General features: G+C 43.4%; 1 protein-coding gene across 4 annotated transcripts in view; it reads right to left on the bottom strand.

The window, feature by feature from the left end:
* The window catches only part of DNAH9 (dynein axonemal heavy chain 9), a 155803-nt gene that overhangs the window by 33052 nt on the left and 104591 nt on the right, over window positions 1-18160 (bottom strand). For all 4 annotated transcript variants that reach the window (XM_015880078.3, XM_085522724.1, XM_085522725.1 and 1 more), the window contains 4 exons: window positions 16095-16265; window positions 14040-14162; window positions 4373-4566; window positions 280-428 (listed from right to left, as the gene is read on the bottom strand). In XM_015880078.3, the coding sequence (XP_015735564.3) occupies window positions 280-428; window positions 4373-4566; window positions 14040-14162; window positions 16095-16265 (637 nt within the window). The remainder of the gene's footprint in view (window positions 1-279; window positions 429-4372; window positions 4567-14039; window positions 14163-16094; window positions 16266-18160) is intronic.

Below are 18160 nucleotides of genomic sequence, written 5' to 3'. Positions count from 1 at the left end.
GGAATCATTGCAGTGTGAACCACACCGGGAATCTCAGCATCGCAGGGAAGAGACAAGTTTAATTTAAACTTCAGACGAACATCCAAAAGCCTCGAAGAAGGAAAACAAAACCAAAAAGAACCCAATAAGAAACACATCGCATCTTCTCACAATTATCTATTTTTGCCAGATTACTCCGCTATCTACAAACAGACAAGGAAAAAAAACCATCATGCCAAGATTAATAAGCAGAAGATACATAGCAGTTCTGTGATACACCTGCAGCCATGATTCACTTACCTTGTTTCTCCACATCCTTCAGTGGGTCAACTCCTGGGGACAGGATAAAAAACATCGGGGTTGCAGGTCCCGATTCCTCAAAGGAAGCTGCAAAATCCAGGGGTCTCCCAGCCACATATTTACTGCCGAGCTTCTCTTCTACAAAATCTCTGCCAGAAAGAAATAAGTTTTGCCAATTTACTACAGCTCAGGAAAGAAAGGATTCCGTGCAAATAATCAGCTCATTCATTTTGCTTTTGCTGATTCAAATAAATGAGAAACTCAAATAAATGAGGGTAAAATCATTTTAGGAAGGGTCTGCAGCCCAGGTTCTGGGATCCACCCCTTGCTAGCAACTTCTGGCACTTCCTATAGGTGTACGATGGCCTGTGGCACATAAATATTTGTGATGAACAACGAAGTGAGAAGGACAAACAGTGGGACATCGCTGCTGCAAGCTCTGGTTTGGTTCTGACACAGATAGGAGAGAAGAAATAGTTAAGCTGATACATAGAAAACTGCAGCGTACTTTGTAATCCAGTTTGAGAGGAAGCAACATTCCTTTAGATTTAGCACCAAAAGCCACAAAAAGTCCGGATGATTTAGAAAATTGCTTTGTTCTGGGAAGATAAAAGGGAAGAGCTCTAAGAATATCCTGTGCGTGTCGCTGGGTCTCTGCATGAGACTCACAAGGAAAAATACAACAGAGCGAACAGGAGCTGCCTGAAAAGGGAGCAGAGTATGGAGAACGGCCAGGCTGAATTTCCCTGGGGTGAGCTTACCAAAAATCACTGCTTTATACAGAGATGGCACAGTGAGCGTTGATTCAAAGGCAGGAGCATTACATTCAAAGCCCAGGAACAAGCCGTTGCTTTTCTAGCAGAGATGCATGACTCAGCCTTTTGAAAACCTCAGTACCAGGGGAACAAAAACATCAACCAGTTTTCAACTTGGGGATAATACCAGAATAAGGCAGCCAAATTCTTTCTAAGAGAGCTGAGAGCTTTCTTCAAGGACGAGTGAAAGGCAGCTGGAATAGAAATGCACAAGGGATTGCAAAAGGAAGACATTCCAATTTGTTTGGTGCCTTTTCAAAGTAGATTTTTCTGGCTTGGGTCAAAATGTGCTGAAGAGCTGATGGAGACAGTCAGTGTATGACATCTAAGGAAGTCCAAGAGATACAAGGTCACAACACTCTACGTGAAGTACTGCTTTGGAGATAAAGAAATACAATTAATGTGACCTGGAGACACCGAAATGGGTCACAGTGCAGGAAAGCAGAGCCTGCCCTCAGAGATGGGATGGAGGGGTGGCTGCACTTGGTGCTGCACAATGTATTCATAGAAACAGCCCACAGGATAAGCAGGAGGACTTCAATTATGGTGCCACTAAAAGGTATTCTCTTTAGACATACTGAGTGGCTTGCAGCTTTCCTATGCTCTGTGTAGTCCCCCCATAGGTGAGGAGTCCATATATGTTACATAACTGATGCACAGCCTCTGCAAAGATCCCCAGAGATCTGCCATGAGGAGTGACAAAAACTCTAACTTCCAAGGCAGGTCAAGGCAAAGAACTCTGTACATAGGTGTAGGGAGGATGGTAACCACGTCATTTTAGACTCCAAAGAGCTTTCAAGACCATCTGCATAATTCTGGTACATGCAGCACTGGACACAAAGGGTCTTGCACCATTCTACACAGCAGCTAGAGGTGAGGTCTGGATACCATATGGCATGTAAAAAGCCCCTGGGCACCTTAGTTTCAGTTAGTGAATTCCTCCTTGACTCTTTAAAGGCACTCAAGCATTTGCCAAGCACCCATTTCAGAGAGGCTGGAAGGTTAAAGTGGCTTTAAACTGGAAAAGAGTTGATTTAGATTAGATATTACGAATAAATTCCTTGCTGTGAGGGTGGTGAGCAATGGAAAAGTTTGCTCAGAGAGCCAGTGGATGCCCCTCCCTGGAAGCACCGAAGGCCAGGCTGGATGGGGCTGTGAGCAAACTGGTCTAGAGGGAGGTGTCCCTGCCTATAGCAGGGAGTTGGAATTAGATGATCTTAAAGGTCCCTTCCAAGCCAAACAATTAGATGATTCTATAGTTATGACAGTACTCACAGTGAGTTCACTGACGATCAATTAGGTATTTAGCACAAGTAGATTCAACTGATACACAGAAAGAAGAGATCAGCAAGCTGAGAACTGCAAGTCAACTTGTGGCATCCAATGACATTGCAGAAGAAACTATCAAAAAGTCAATTAAATTTGATCAGATGCAATGATCGGCACTTCTGGCTGAACCAGGATTGCCAAGGCTGAAGTCCTTAGGGCAGGAGATGCAGCTCCCCAGTGCACTGCTGGAAGAATCTTCACTCTTTCAACAGTCACAGACTCAGAAGAAAGGGATACCAAAGGACTATTGCCCAACTGTGTCATGGCTATTAGGGATGCTATTACACCCAATGCGAAGACGTTTTCTTACCATCAGAATACCAGGTTTTACTGACAGAAGGACAGATGAACAGATGTGGGTGCTTTTCAGAGAGGTGAATCTCTTAGGAACACCGATTTTCTTCTCTAATGGATCAACACCTGCTCTAGCCCGGCTGCCAGCTGAAGAAAGGTCTGAGGAGTAATGATACTTTCATGGAGGAAAAAAGAAGCCAAAGGCATTTTGGCTGGCATTGTTACCACTAAGAATTATCCATTTGGTTTGGGGATATGAGCTTTGTTTCCCTGAACAACCTGGGCAGTGTAATTTGGGGGGTGACAACCAGCCCCTATGGCAGGAGCATGGAACTGGGTGGGCTTTAAGGACCCTTCCAACCCAAGCCATTCTATGGTTCTCTGATACAAAAGCTCTACCTAGAATGTTTGGGACTACAAGAATTTTAGTCACAAGCATCGACTGAGTCTTAGAGAAGACACTGTAAGCCATTCCTATTTGAAAAGGTTTATGTTCTAACCTATTTCTAGGCAAGAAACACCAACAAAAACCACATTTAAATGTTCTCATGCAATCAGAGAAGCTTGATGTGCCCAAAGCCTAAAAAAATTCAGTCAAGGTTTTGAACTTGGATTCTCTTACCGTTTCACAAAGGAGAAGTAAGAAAGGAATTGAAATGTTACGTTCCAGTTAGTTTTGAGCTATACAAGTACCACAATTTTGACTGAAAGGAATGAAAAGGACTGAAAGGAATGCTTAACTGAAACAGGCACTTAAAAGCTCAGAAAGACAAAAGCATGTTTTACTGAAACTAAGTAGCAAAAAGAAGAGCAATTTTTAAAGCTGAGAGAACATATGGAGAGTCCAGCCCCAAAACAGTAACTAATGAAAAAGTAGGTAGCTTAGAATGGTATAATGATGGTAAATTTTGTCATTTAACTGAATAAAATACAGTAACATTGACCATAATGGTATTTCACTCAAAATCTTGTCCATGTTTTTCTGTGCATCTTAAAGCACACACAAAAGTGTAGTTCATGGGCTCATAATCACACATGCCAGACAGAGGAGCAGTTTACACTATCTGAGAGGCAGTGGAATAGGAGGCATTGCAGGAATGTCAGATGATAGACTACTAGGACAAGGAATGTAAAAACAAGCCCTAACGGAGTCAAAGACCTTTAGTTTCTCCTGGAACACCCATAATAGCCATACTGCTTTTGCATATCTTCAAGAAGTTTAGGCTTGCCAGGTTACCTTTTATCCATAATTTACAACTACAACTTTCAGAACTAGTATCACATAAATTTTGAATTTTAAAGTAAAAAAAAAAAACCAAAACAAAACAAAAAACCCAAACAACAACAAAAAACCCACACAAACTAAGCATCTCCATAAAACTTCCCTTTACTTCTGTACTTTATTCCTGCTTCCATCACCATTGGCCATGCTGGGGTTGGATTTCCTTAGGGAGGAAATTCCAACTAAATGAGAAGTGTTGACAGAGGTAACTCATTCAGCAACGAACCCTTTATAGAAAACCATTTTGTAGAACTTATAGTCTATAATAAATAAAGCCAAACATTCCTGAATTACTCCTGTTCCCCAGAAAACGCAGACCCAAAGTTGCCTGGTAAGCAAGAGAATGGACCAAGATAGTGAGAAGTGCCCTCACCGAATAGCGTAGGTCATGCGGTCGGGCCGGATGGCCCTCATGATGCAGAGGCGCTGCAGAGCTGACTTGTTCTTCCATTCCTGGGGGAACTTCTCCTTTTCAGGACACTCAGATTCAACAAATTTCTTCCACCGTTTTGCAGAGCCCTCAATATCCCGATCCAGGTTTCTGAACTCCTCCATGGATGAGAGGGCCTGGAAAATTCAGGGAAGGTCTTCAGAATCATAGAATCGTTAAGGTTGGAAAGAGCTCTAAGATCATCCAGTCCAACCATTGACCCACCCCCACCATGACCACTGACCCACATCCCTCAGCACCACAACTCCATGTTCCTTGAACACTTCCAGGGATGGTGACTCCACCACTTCCCTGGGCAGCTATGCCAATGAACTACTACTCTTTCTAAAAATAAATTCTAATATTCAACCTGAATCTCCCCTGGTACAACTTAAAGCCATTACCTTTAGTCTTACTGTAACGGAAGAACAAATCCTACATGCATTTGAACTGCTTTTCTCATTTTATTGTTCGCTCATGTTTTGCTCTGTTGAAAAGGCCATAGCTGGAACCTGAGAGCCACAAGCAGAACCTCCCCAGGATCAGACCTTGTCTGCTTTCCCTTTCCCACCTCTGTTGTCAGCACATTGTCACATCAACAGGTGCTAACCAGCATAAGTCATTTACAGTGCCACTCGAGGGTGCGATGAGCAGTTTCATACCTGAGGAAGGTATTTGCAATGAGGTTTTTTGCCACCTGCATCTTCTGAACTGGCTGCCACAAGAATGTCAGATCTAACTTCATGCAGCACCTAGCACAGCCTTACATTCTCACCCACATTTCTGTAAGGACCTTCCCCTTCCAGTGAAGCCATGGCTGCATCCCACATCTCCTCTGCTGCACTGTGAGGTGGGAGTTTGGAAGAGACAACAGACGAAAATCTGGCATCACCTGCAATACAGCTTTCCATAACCCAAATTGAGAGGAAATCTGCACTCCTCATTTCAAACCCAGATCCCAACCAACTTGGGTAGCAGGCACTTGCTACTATGAGCTATTCCAGAAGTGGATGGGTACTGGAATTGTCGAGCTCACCTCTGGCAGGAGAGCACACCACTGGCAATCCTGTGAGCTGCAGGCCTACAATGCCCCCTTGATGCTGTGCAGCCAAAATCATAACTGATGGTAAAAACTGCTTTTGGGCACTCGCACACTGAGAAACCACAATGCTGAGACTTCACCATCCAGTCAAGGTGACCAGCAAATACACTGCAAACCCCAAACAGCTGGGTGATGCCTTGGTACTTACATGTTCTGTATACAAACTGCTGTGACAGTGTCAGTTACAGAGTGATTTACTTGACAAATACACCCAAGGATTCGCTCATTGATGTTCCAAGCCTATAGCAGGTAGCTGTGGAATATCCCAAAGAGATGTACAGACGAGCAATGGAGGGAATAAATGATAATTTCAATGAAAATGTAGTTGGATGTTAACGTTTTTTAACATTCTTGCCACAGCAACTACACACACAACTGTGTACTATGAGCAGTACACAGAAAAGGAGAGAATCCAGAACCTCTTTCATATGAGTTGTAGCAAAATGTATTGCACAGCTTGTAAAGTTCCTGTGGATTTCAAGCAAAATCCTCACTGACACAAACATCTCGAGCACGATTTACATAATCTGAGGCTGCAAACAGTTAAACATGAAGAGGAAGAGATAAGTGGAGTATAAAAGACAGCGAATAAGCCATTTTCTGTAGAAACAAGGACACGCTCAAAGCAGAGCAGAAGCTTCTTGATGGGCAAAGGTGTTCCACACAATTAATGCTCCAGCTCACATCCCATACAGCTCCTCTACAAAAAGAAAGTGCCGAGAAAGTGCCTTGAAAAATGTTGGTGTCACACCATGTTGAGATCAACTGAAAAAATACACTTACCAAAGGGCTTTGAAAGTCATGTAGATGTCCTGACAGCTGCTGAGATTGCTGTGGATTATGGGGCTGCTGCAAATGAGGTGGAAGGCACTGGAGGCCAGTCTGTCCTGATGGAAGGAAAGCGACACTTTCCCTCTGGAAAAGCTTCCCATGAGAAACTTTGGTCTTTCTAACTGACTGAATTTATTCAGAAGCCATGCTCCAGCAAAAGGGCTCCTTATAACAAATGAGTTCATGGTTCCAGCAGTGAGAACAGAAGCAGATGATGAAAAGAAAGAGGTCACAAAGCTGTTCTCAGTGAGTGCCACTGACACAGGTGAACACAACACTTGTAGCATCACAGAATAATGGTTGGAGGAACCCCCAGGAGGTGGTCGGTCCAACCTACACTTTTCCTTGCAGGTCAAGTGCTCTTAGACCACAGCCAGACCTACAGAACACAGAGATGTTTTTCTACATGCTCCTGCAATGAAATCAAGCCTTGCCCAAAGTCACGATTTCATTAACAGCTCTATGGAGAATGGAACACCTGCAATACCACTCAGCAGCTACAGGCTGGGCTGGCTCACCTCCATGCCCAAGGCATGCCAAGAACTGTGTGAAAAGCATCAGCAAGGCAGGGACCCAACAGATGCTGCTGCCATGTGTGGATCAGCACCAATGTGGAGAAATGTCAGAGACAGAAGCCGCAGCTCTAATATCAGAACCACATCACAACTGCAAGCACTGTGCAGAACACGAGAGACTGAAATCTGCAGGAACACAGCCTGCCCAGTGCCTTGTTCTGGCAGCAGTAAATACATGTGATGCACCTCTCCTGGCTGAACACAATACGGTGCCAAATGCTGAATTGAATAGACTCATCAGCACAAGTGCTTGTGTAAAATGGTTTTAAACTGTTGACTCTTGAAGGGACTTAAAGTAAAACTTGAGAACTTTGGCTACCGCTGCTTCGAGAAGTCTCTTGATGATGTTAACGAGAGACTCTGAAAAACTGCTTTCTTCTTACAAATTGACAGACATAATCAGAGATAATAGTTTCTCACTCCCTGAACAACATGTTGCAGAATTAAGAGCTCTCTAATAGCGAGCGTAAAGTCTGTATTATATAAACTAACGCTGAAATTTTCATTAGTCAACAATTTAAATTGCATTTATTAGGACTGATGGTGTTAATAAGACACGTTACTATTTAAAAGCTGGAGCAGGGAAAGTTATCTCAATCAGTAATCCTTCTGTGAATATTAATTACATTTTGATACCTCTGCTGTGGCATTATCCAAGAACCTTACACCTGTGATAATACAGCACAGTCTCCAAGCAGCAGGAGAAGCAGGGGCATGCAATGGGACAAACCAACCTGTGCAGCGTGGCTATTTTTGCCCAACATAGCAGAGAATAAACCTGCCAACCAGAGTCGTCATGGAAATTGAGAGAGACAAAAAGCATTAACCAAAATAAAACATGAGCAAGAGGACCGGAGGGACTGCAGCTCCAGCCTTTGCAGCCCACACTGTGTCTGTCCCCAATGGCTGGAAGCAGGAGGGCCCAGGGTTTTCAATCTCAAAGTAAGACTTTGCCAGCAAAACAGGGCTCTTTGCACATGTCAGGGCACGGATCATTGTTTTCTCAGAGAGTGATTTTTCATCCACTGAATCACAGACAATTTGCTTTATCACTTCAGTTTTCTTTGACAGCTTCTCATCTAAGTCAGAACCAACTTTAAATTGGAGCTGAACTGTCAGCAGTTCTGTGAATCTCACAAGCTCACAAATGCAAAGCACTCTTTCCCCCTACAGCTGTAGGGAATACAACATATATCAGCCATCATCTTGGAGAAGGAAACCCTGGTTACCACTGCAGAACAACTGTGGATGTGCTTATATGGTGACCTTAACACACAGCCCCTCTGAGAGTCAACCTGAGGCCAGAAGGAAGAGGAAATTGCTGCAAAGAGCCCAAGGAAGGGGACATGGCAGCGCCCCAAGGTCCCAGGCAGATGGGCACAGTGAGGGGCACAGTGAGCAATGATGAACTCAGCTCTCCTCCCTTGCTGCCCCCAGGGCACAGGCTGAGCCCCCAGGGGAAAGAATGACTTCCAAGCTCCAGTGTCACTGCAACCTCATGTGATTTATCTTCTGGTGCCAGATACGCTGCAATGAGTTTTGTAAATTTATTAGAGGAAACACACACTCTTATCACAAAAGGCAGTTATTCTCAGGACATCATATGGTCAAAACTGGTCCCGAGTTCAGATGTTGCTTCATAACACTCTACAGAATCTAAATAAAAAAACAACATTATCTTGATTTCTCTTTTCTTGCACTGTCACTAAGGGACAACAACATATAGCTTTGTGGCCCAGTCTGAGCTCCTGATCTGTCTTGCTTTAAGAAAGAGCCCTACTGTTAAAAAACACAAGGGTTAGGAGGAACATCACATGGCTCTCAACCACAACTGGAGAACACTGGAAAGACACCTTCAATATTCCCCCAGTTTTAAGAGTCTGTGAGATGATTAAATCCTAATTATTAGCCACAGTTAGAGTTGTTAAGCTCCGCAAAATGTGCACAGCATCCTCAGATCTCTGCCTGTCCACAGGTGTGAACTCTGCAGAGTGGCTGCATGAACATCAGACACTTGCAAATGGCCTTGGGTGTTTGCAAAACACCTTCTAAAGGTCTCACATTGTCTACCCACGCGGTAAGCTCTGCTTATGTCTGTATTGTATATATTGTGTGGGTGGCCCACATCTCCGAAGGAAACTGGCACTCTCACAGCTGGAGAAAGCTCCAGGGGAATGGCAAAGCCAAACCTGCATTCAGCTCACAGTGATAGATTGGGTCATTCGGGAAGGGGACACATAGGCAGATGAATTGTTCCATTTGAATACTACTGTTAACTAGGAGGATTCATGTAGAAAATGATGGATTATTTGCCATCTATCTCCAACTGGGTTTTGGTTTGTATTATTCATTCACCAAAGGTGTTATTTTCTCTTTAGCTGCACTGCCTGAATTATTCAACTCATGAGGACACTTCTATTGAAGGTAAAAATAAAGACATGATGGTTTTGACAAACTTCAATCACCCCTCAGCACAAAAATGTATTTCTGATCTTCCTCATTTCTTTCAGTAAAAGCTGACTGATGAGCTCACATCACTGCAACCCAACCCAGAAGCGGACGAGTATGCAGAGCCCCATGGGGCACTTGGCCAGACCCAACAGAACTACTCCAGCAATGGAAGTCACCAACTGTCTATGCCAGTCCTTTCCTGTCCTCCATCACAGATGATCCAGATGTCTGGTGTTTTTCCTGCAGAACTCTGAGATGTCTTTTGCTCTGAATTCTACTGATTCCAACATCTGATGGCTATTTCCCCTTCAGATGAGCCCTTTTGAAGACTGTCCCCTCAGCCTCTAGGCTTTCCAACATCACCTCTCTGCTTCTCCTCAGTCTCTCCCTGCAGCCATGTCTCCATGACACTTCTCATGCAAGCCACACATCCTTCTTAAAATGCAATACTCAAAGATCAAATCAGACTCCAGCAGAGAAATGGTCAACTCTGAGTGAAGTGAGGAGTGTGCTCCCATGGCCCCATCAGACTGTATTCATCAGAGGACAAGGGAACTGGTATTGGCAGTACTCTGAGTCATTGGTGCATTCGTGGGGATAATCCACACGTCACAAGTGCCTTCACAAAAGATAATCTCAAGGGCTTCAATACAGGTAGAGCGTTGGTGCTACCAGCAGGGCTTCCAGAGACATCACAGTTTAACTGGATGCTTCACGTACAGTCTTCACAGTGACCCAATGCTGCCAAGCAAAGGAAACACTTCTCAACTCTACCACGTCACAGAATCAAGGAGCCCCAGCAGCTTCTTTACAGCAGACACGGAGGGACTTATAAAGAAGAACCAAACCTCAGCCATCTTCCTTCGCTGCCTTTCCAAACACACCCTACACATTGGTACAGTACTTGGTGCCCAACATGGAATGGCTGCTTACACTCCCTTGCTTGCACGGCTCAGCCATCAGGTCTCTCTGCAGTCACTCTTGGGCCCAGGTGCATCTTTTCCTGAGTGCGCTGCAACTGATTCTTTCAAGCAAAGCAACATGACTTTAAAAGACACATAATGACTAAGAAAAGCAATATCGAATATTGGAAAGCTACTAAAAAAAGGCTCTCTCTTCCCTTCCATTTAAAGGACAAAGAGTTTTTACATTCAAAATAACCAACTATCAGCAGGTTCTGTGGTATGGCAGGAAGCACTGAACGTGAAGGACACAGCCCTAGATATATCCAGAAAACCTCAATTTCCAATCTGCAATCAAACCGACAAAGTATGCCTTTAAATATTTGATGCAATCCCAATCTCTGCTGTATCTCGGATAAACATCAGGCTATTAGCCACCAGGGTAAAAAATATAAAGGAAACCAAAGGTAGAATGATCTCATGTACCATTTCTGAGACACTGTGAGCACCTCTCAAAAACGTGAGGGCTGCTGAGGACAGATTAATGTCCGTAGGAAACTTCTAGATGAGAGAAGATCGGAGTGTCATAATCAATGCTTCCTATCAAAGATGCACTAAAAGGCTTAAGAACTGAGTTAATGGAAGAGATTTAATTAAGACTCTGGCATAATAATAATTTTAAACGTACATAGGAAGCTGTGAGCTGTGAGTCTTTTATATCCGACCAGACTGATCAAAGGACCTTGCTTATGTGCAAAGACTATATATGCAGCAGATTGTATCACAACGAATCTGCGACAAGAATGAAAAATCTCAGTGTCTGAGAAGTAGATAAAGAAAAAGTTGGGAGAGTTTTCTATTATTTTGTCTAGAAAATCCAGTTTTCTTAAATATAAGATACATGATTTTGTATTTTGTCTCATAAACCACACACAATCTCATCACCTGCACTCTGCAAAATTATAAACATGGGGTTAATATACTACTTTGTCTGCTGCTCTTCTCCTCCTTGAGAGCTGAATTCACTATTTAGAGCTCATTATTCAACATCACATTTATTAAACAATGCCCTTTCAGTAGCGTTTTCATATCTACATAATGAAAATTCTTCCTCTTCAGAAAAAGATGAGGGAAATGATTGAGATGAAGAAGTAATCCGAGTTGCCCAGGTGTATCCTTGCTGTATATTAACTAGCTTCACTTATCCTATGGGACACATCTGCGTTTGGCAATGAAGAGGCACTGCAGAAAATATCACAAAGGCAATCAGACTTGGGAAGTGCGGATTTGTACAAAGGAGATCCAGAGCTGCCTGAGGGAATGGGCTGCTGAGGAGGGAGCCAGATGCACACGTAGTTTATCTGTGATCATGGTTCTGCAGGAAAACAAGGCTACGGGCATAGCCTTGTTGGATATTGATACTAAGCTGTCTGGACACAGCCCTGGGCACCCAGCCCTGGGTGCCCCTATTGGAGCATGCGTTGGACTGGGTGACCTCATAGAATCATATGACAGTTAGGTTAGAAGGGACATTAAAGACCATCTAGTTTCAGCTTCCTGCCATGGGCAGGGTTGCCAACCACTAAATCAAGCTGCAGATGAGGTTGCCAAGGTCCTATTCATCCCAGCCTGGAACACCTCCAGGGATGGAGCATAAACAACTTCTCTGGGCAGCCTGTGCCAGAGCCTCACCATCCTCTGAGTGAAAAGCTTCCCCCTAACATCTAACCTAAATCTTTTTGTTTAAAACTATTTCTTCTTGTCCTATCACTGACAGAATGTGTAAAAAGTCTGTTCCCTTCCTGATTATAAGCTCATTTTAAGCACTGGAAGGTCACAATAAGGTCTCCAGAGGTCCTTTCCTACCTCATCAATTACGGGTTTCTGTGATCTTATGGCCCTGGAGATCATCAAGCAAAGGAAGGGAGAAGAAATGAGTACAAAGCTACAAAGGACCACTTCTACACCAATCCTGTCTCAAGTTCCATCTTGCAACAGAAATATTGAAGTGACCTCTTGTATGTATTTGCTTGTGGCCTGTTGTCCTATGCAGTTCAAGCAATAGCATCATTGTACCTTTGTGGTTTAAGGTACGGCCATATGTTTATTGGTGAAGGTGACCAACAGTCACACACACAGACAAGCTTGCATGTACTGAAGAAATCAGAAGTACCAACAGAAATAACAACGTTCAAGTTAAGTACTGGGAGCACAGCAGTTGATGGAAGCACAACATGCTGTAACAAAGGAAACAGAAAAAAAGACAGAAAACCTGATCAGGAGCATAAAAATACTTCTGACTTCTCGAGAGATCACTATTAAATACCCACAACAGACAATCTGAAATGACCACTGCTATTGAACACTGGGGCCAGGGATTCAGCAAAAGGTACTGCTTTCATTAAACAGTGTAATTTACTCCCTGTTCTGCTCTTAACTACCCCTCCCATGTCCCAGAGGCAGTATTTGTGTTGAAACTAACAACTGCATCCTCTGCTAAGCTCTCCCCTCACTCCAAAGCTAACAAATGAGCCTCAGTAGGGGCTCACAGGAGTTACCTCCTCCCATACAGGCTGATTGATGGACAGAATCAAGTTGAGCTCAGAGAAGCTTTTCCTCAGCCTGCACTTGGTTTGAATTCAGTTCCCATCCCAGGCTTAAAGAGGCATGAGGAAGCCTGCAACCTACCTACTTTTTTCAAGTATTTCAGCAGATCTAATAAAGGATAACACCTTTTTCCCCCCACAAACTGCACCCTTCTCAGCAAGCACATGGGTTTCTTCACACAGCAGTAAATATTGAGACTCCCTGGCACAAGTGTTAACAAAAAAAAGCTCTGGGAAACTTTCTGCTGAACTAAAAAGATCATAAAAAATCATAGATGTGCATCAGATGTGCCAGTACCAGGAGCTGAGACAACTGCACAACTGCAGAGCACTATTAGCCTGTAGGTGTTATTAACCAAACAACAATATGAACTACTCAGCCATGCCATACAAGGCTGTTTGTGTGCCCGCAGACCTCAACACCTCATGAGGTTTGCTCTGAAGTTAACGTGCCCAAAATGGGAGGCATGGACCGGGATGTTAATATCGATATCCGTTTCTTTTGGCCTGAAACCCCTGGCAAACACAGTGCATTGTGCAGGAGCATTTTCAGTGTTCCACTGAAAATTTATACAGAATGCTCCATCCCACTTCACATTTGCAATGCCAATCTGAAAGGTACTTTGCTCAAGCTTTGTTGAAGAAACAATTCATTACAGCACTTAATCTTTCTGATAAAAGAAAAGGAGATTTTAGCTTGCTAATAAGCTCTATAGAAGCCATGACTAATTAACCTAATTATAGCAGCCTGTGACAAAATGTGATCATACTAAAACTATGCCTCAAGTAACCAGAGTTGCCAAAAACTCCAAGGCTAATAAGCCAACACACATTAATAGAACATAAACACTAATAAAGTTGACACCCGTTGTAATATTTATAGTAGAATCAATACTACAAACGATCACCACAAAAGACAATCTGAAGCATATTCAGTAATAAAGCATTAGTTATCTGGACCAGTGACCACAGCTCCTCAAGATTTGCAGCCCATGGGGACAGCAGTACTGTGGCATTTTTGTGCTGCTTATGTATGGTCAGAGCTTTACTCAACCAGTACTATAAGGACTGGACTGACATGCTTGAAAGCCCTCAGAGGAGATAAGGGATGCAGGTTTCACACATTTCAGGTGAAGCACATACCTTGATTCCACCCCAGGAGTGATTAGACAGGAACTCCACAGGGCTTGTGACTCTGGGCTGTGCTGGGTATCTGAGCAGGAAATCCAGTTCTACTGCGTTGATTTCTTTACTCATCAGAAGTATCTGTAATTTCAAACAAGCAAGACATCCTTGAGCAGTCAGCATACAGAGCAGCAATACGCTCTATCAGATTAATTATTCAATGGACGTAGCTATCAAATGTGCAGAGAAAAACTAGTCCAGAGCTGGAGGGCTGTGATGAAACACCCTGCCAGTGCTTTGTGTCTCCCCAAGAGAGGACCCAGAATAAGTATGGAGAGATAACATAAAAATGGTCAAAATTTGGTAAAACTGTGGGAAAAGCTGTGGTTTATATTTATAGTGCTGGCAGAGACATAGGCAGGAGGATGTGCTGCAGTCCCTGGGCTTGATACCTGCAGCTAAAGAACAAACAACTTTCTTGCAAGAAACTTGAGCGTGCACCCCTACACACAACCAAGGTCTTGTCCATCTCTCACAATCTTGTTCTATTGAAAGTATTTGCAGATGTACTGAAAGTGTTAACAAAAGCCTCACAGTGCATGCACTGGGAGAATTAGCAGGTCCTTTAGGTTCCCAGCAGTGCTGTGCTGGAGAGCACTCAGCCATTCTGCTGCCATCAGTGTGTTTACCACCAATGATGGCTTTGGGGAACACATGGAGCAAGACCATTAGAGCAATGCCCAGGATCATACTGGAAAGCTTTGAAGGCTCAGGAGCCCAACTGGAACCACTGCACTGAGTGCTGCCAGACTGCCTGTATCTCTGAGACAAAGTCTGAACATTCTGAACATGATTTCTGGAAGGAAAAGAAGCAATGCTGGAATGGTGAGTTTCTTGTTTCCTTGCCACAGATCCTAGACTGTATCTCATTATTGCCCACCGGGCAATGGCTTCTCAAGCATACCTGGCATCTCCTGCACTGATGACAGTAACAAGCTACTCAGTTCAAGAGCCAACTGTTTTTTTTACATGGGAGAATCCTGCAACTCATCATCTAAATCCCTCCACACACTGAAACGGTGGATGCTGGTTTTCCTGATGCCTTGAAGTGACACCTTAACTATCTTCTCTGTTCAGTGCAAGGGAGTTGGACTAGATTACCTTAAAGGTCCCTTCCAATTCAAACAATCCTATGACTCTATGATATAGTTGCAAGTACAATGGGCGCAACTTTAGACGAATACATACATGAAAATGTACATCTCTTCTGGGTCACAATTAAGCCTGACTTTGCAAAGTTTGCATTGACTTTTTACATGTGGACATTAACTAAATAGTTAAAGTTCATTCATATAGACGTATATTTGCTTTTCCTTTTACACTTCATGTTTTGCTATGTAGAATTGAAAGAAGTCATGGCAATCACTGGATTAAGGCTAACTAGACCTGCACACTGTTTGGGCAGCTTAAATTTGGTTCACGCCTGCATTCTACATTGCAGGGCACTTACGTAGTCATAATCTGCACAAGCTCAATAACCACTCTGCAACATAATGCCAGGCACAATTGAGTGACTGAGTTTGATTCCACTAGAGATATCGAAACATCTCCTTTCTCACATGGTAGCATAAAAATTATAGCAGGATACTAGACAGAGCAACTTCTGGACACAACCAATCAGCTTTGAAGACTTGCTTTCCCTTTCCCTTCTGCAGGTCCTAAAAGCAGGCATCTCTCTCTCAAATGGCCATTCATTGGCATAACACAAATTGAAAACAGTATCCGTGACTGCTATCAGCCAGCGATGAAGAGAAGAAAATCAGTTCCCCAGCCCCATTTGTTGCTCTGATGATGAAGGCATGGCTGTGTCAGCTTGGGTTTTCCCTGTATGCTGATATCTTCGCCAGTACAATCATCATAGAATCATAGGATGGCCTGGGTTGAAAAGGACCACAATGATCATCCAATTTCAACCCCCAGTGCTATGTGTAGGGTTGCCAACCACCAGACCAGGCTGCCCAGAGCCACATCCAGCCTGGCCTTGAACGGATTGCATGCCCTGGTGGTGCTTACCTGGAAGGTAACCTGCGCAGTATACGTCAGCTTGTCGCATTCAAACAGCCCCCGGGTCGTGTACTGGAACACGGAGAAGGTGATGCTGTCTATGAGGTTCAGCACTCGCACCTGGAGGCTCTCATCAGGAGATGCCCTCTCAATGGCTTTCTGGAACACAATGCTGAATGCCTAGGTGAGGAGACAAGAAGATTGGCACTGTTTCTAAATGCTCTTTTCATGAACCAGTGTATCACCTGAAGTGCTGCAATGAGCGAAGCCAGCTCAGACAATGAGCACTGCAGCCATGACCAAAGCAATCACAGTGTAGCAGGGTGCAGGGGAACACTTACAGACTGAGCTCTGCATCTGCCTCTGGCTGCTTTTTCATGGCACACCTTGTGACACTGTGCTTGTTTGGGCTTCAGAAAGATGTGCTGGCTTAATTAATACACAACAGGTAGAGGAAACGTTTCTCAGACCAAGCACATCCTCTCACAGAGATTACATAGCTCACTTCTCCAAAACACTGAGCTAAAGACATCGGTGTCCCCAGAGGAACCTCTTGTTTCACAAACGCTGCAACTTAAAAACAGCAATTCCCTTAAATACAGAACAGTCCAAGAAGTGGGTTACTGTCAGGATTCAGCAGAGGACTGGATGAGAAGGGCAGGCAGGGCTTCAGCATGCAGAAGTGGGATCAGCCAAGCACTAAAATCTCTTGGGCATGGGTGCACCATGAAGAAGGATGCTGTTATATAAGATACCAAGGACTCCAGTAGAAACATTCTGATCTAAATTAAAAAAGACTTAAAAACTTTCTGAACAGATTGAAGAAAACCCATTAGCAAATTATCAGATGCAACTGGAGAAAGGAAAAGGCCTCTGTCCTCATTAGCAATGCAAAAGCCCAATAGACTGGGACCAAGCTAATAGGAATTAACCAGGCCAATACAAATGAATAGCACCAACCAGACAAGGCATGGCTGTGTCGACAGCATTATTTTTAGGGCTCTACAAAGGGCGAATGATGCCTCGGTAAATTAGAGCTACATTGATACCTACTGCATTACTGCATAACTGCAGAATGGATTTTCCTGCTTACGTTTCTTCAAATAGAGTTAAAACACACTGCAGAATCGTATATAAATCTTGCTTGTTCTAATTTATAATTGGCTTTTAGCTGTACGGCCAGCATTTTGAAATCATCTCTGCATCTTTCCGCAATGTTTTATGATCCGTTGTCCAAATTTATTAGATAAAAACATTTCAGTAAATAATTTGCCATGTATTTATACACATTACTAATGTTAACTGGAAAACATAAAACAAACAAAACACAGATGAGGGAGATTTAAGGTGAAACTTCAAACACTCATATCTACTGTGTACGTGTAGGGAATGAATCTTTCAAAGGGCAACCTTGCATGAAAGATATCTGTACATTTCCCTGGTAAAATTATTTCAGCATATGGATTGTAGATAACAAAAAGAAAAGCTTCTTTGTGGATTGGCTCAAAATATTGTATTCTCTTCTCAATTACTTTTTCCAGGTCACTTGGCAATGTAAGAAACCATTTGGAGTAAGTACAAGACTACAATGCCATCTCATTTAACCCTCCATTCCCCAAAATGCCTCTCCTATAACAAAAAAAAAAGTGTTCCGTGTATTAAAACAATGAAAATGGAACTCTTCAATAAATACCCGAGCCTCTGCTGGCCAGAACTATAGACACCATCACAACTCCTTTCCAGTGCAGCAAGTCCATAGAGGCTGAACAGAGACCAAGATCCTCTCAGAGTGTTGGGCAGTATGGAGGGAATGAAGAAAGAGGGTCCCTGCCTGAGGAGCTTCCAAGAACAGCAATAGTTACATTGCATGGTAATGTCATATTAGATGCATTCTTCAGGTGATCCAGTGGAAACAGCTCCAGGAAGGAACATTCTCCAAAACTGGGACACCATTTTTAGCTCACGATGTCCATATACTATAGAGCAACACTGCTGAGCAGGGAAGGGGAGTCTGTGTAGAGGAGACAGCAGAGCAGCCAGGCTGCTGGAGTACAAGCCCTTTGGCTATGACTGTC

The sequence above is a fragment of the Coturnix japonica genome, chromosome 23 (genome assembly GCF_054131305.1).
Source record: "Coturnix japonica strain WE chromosome 23, WE-NBRP24, whole genome shotgun sequence".
NCBI classification, from domain to species: Eukaryota; Metazoa; Chordata; class Aves; order Galliformes; family Phasianidae; genus Coturnix; species Coturnix japonica.
This window is presented reverse-complemented; position numbering and strand designations above follow the sequence as displayed.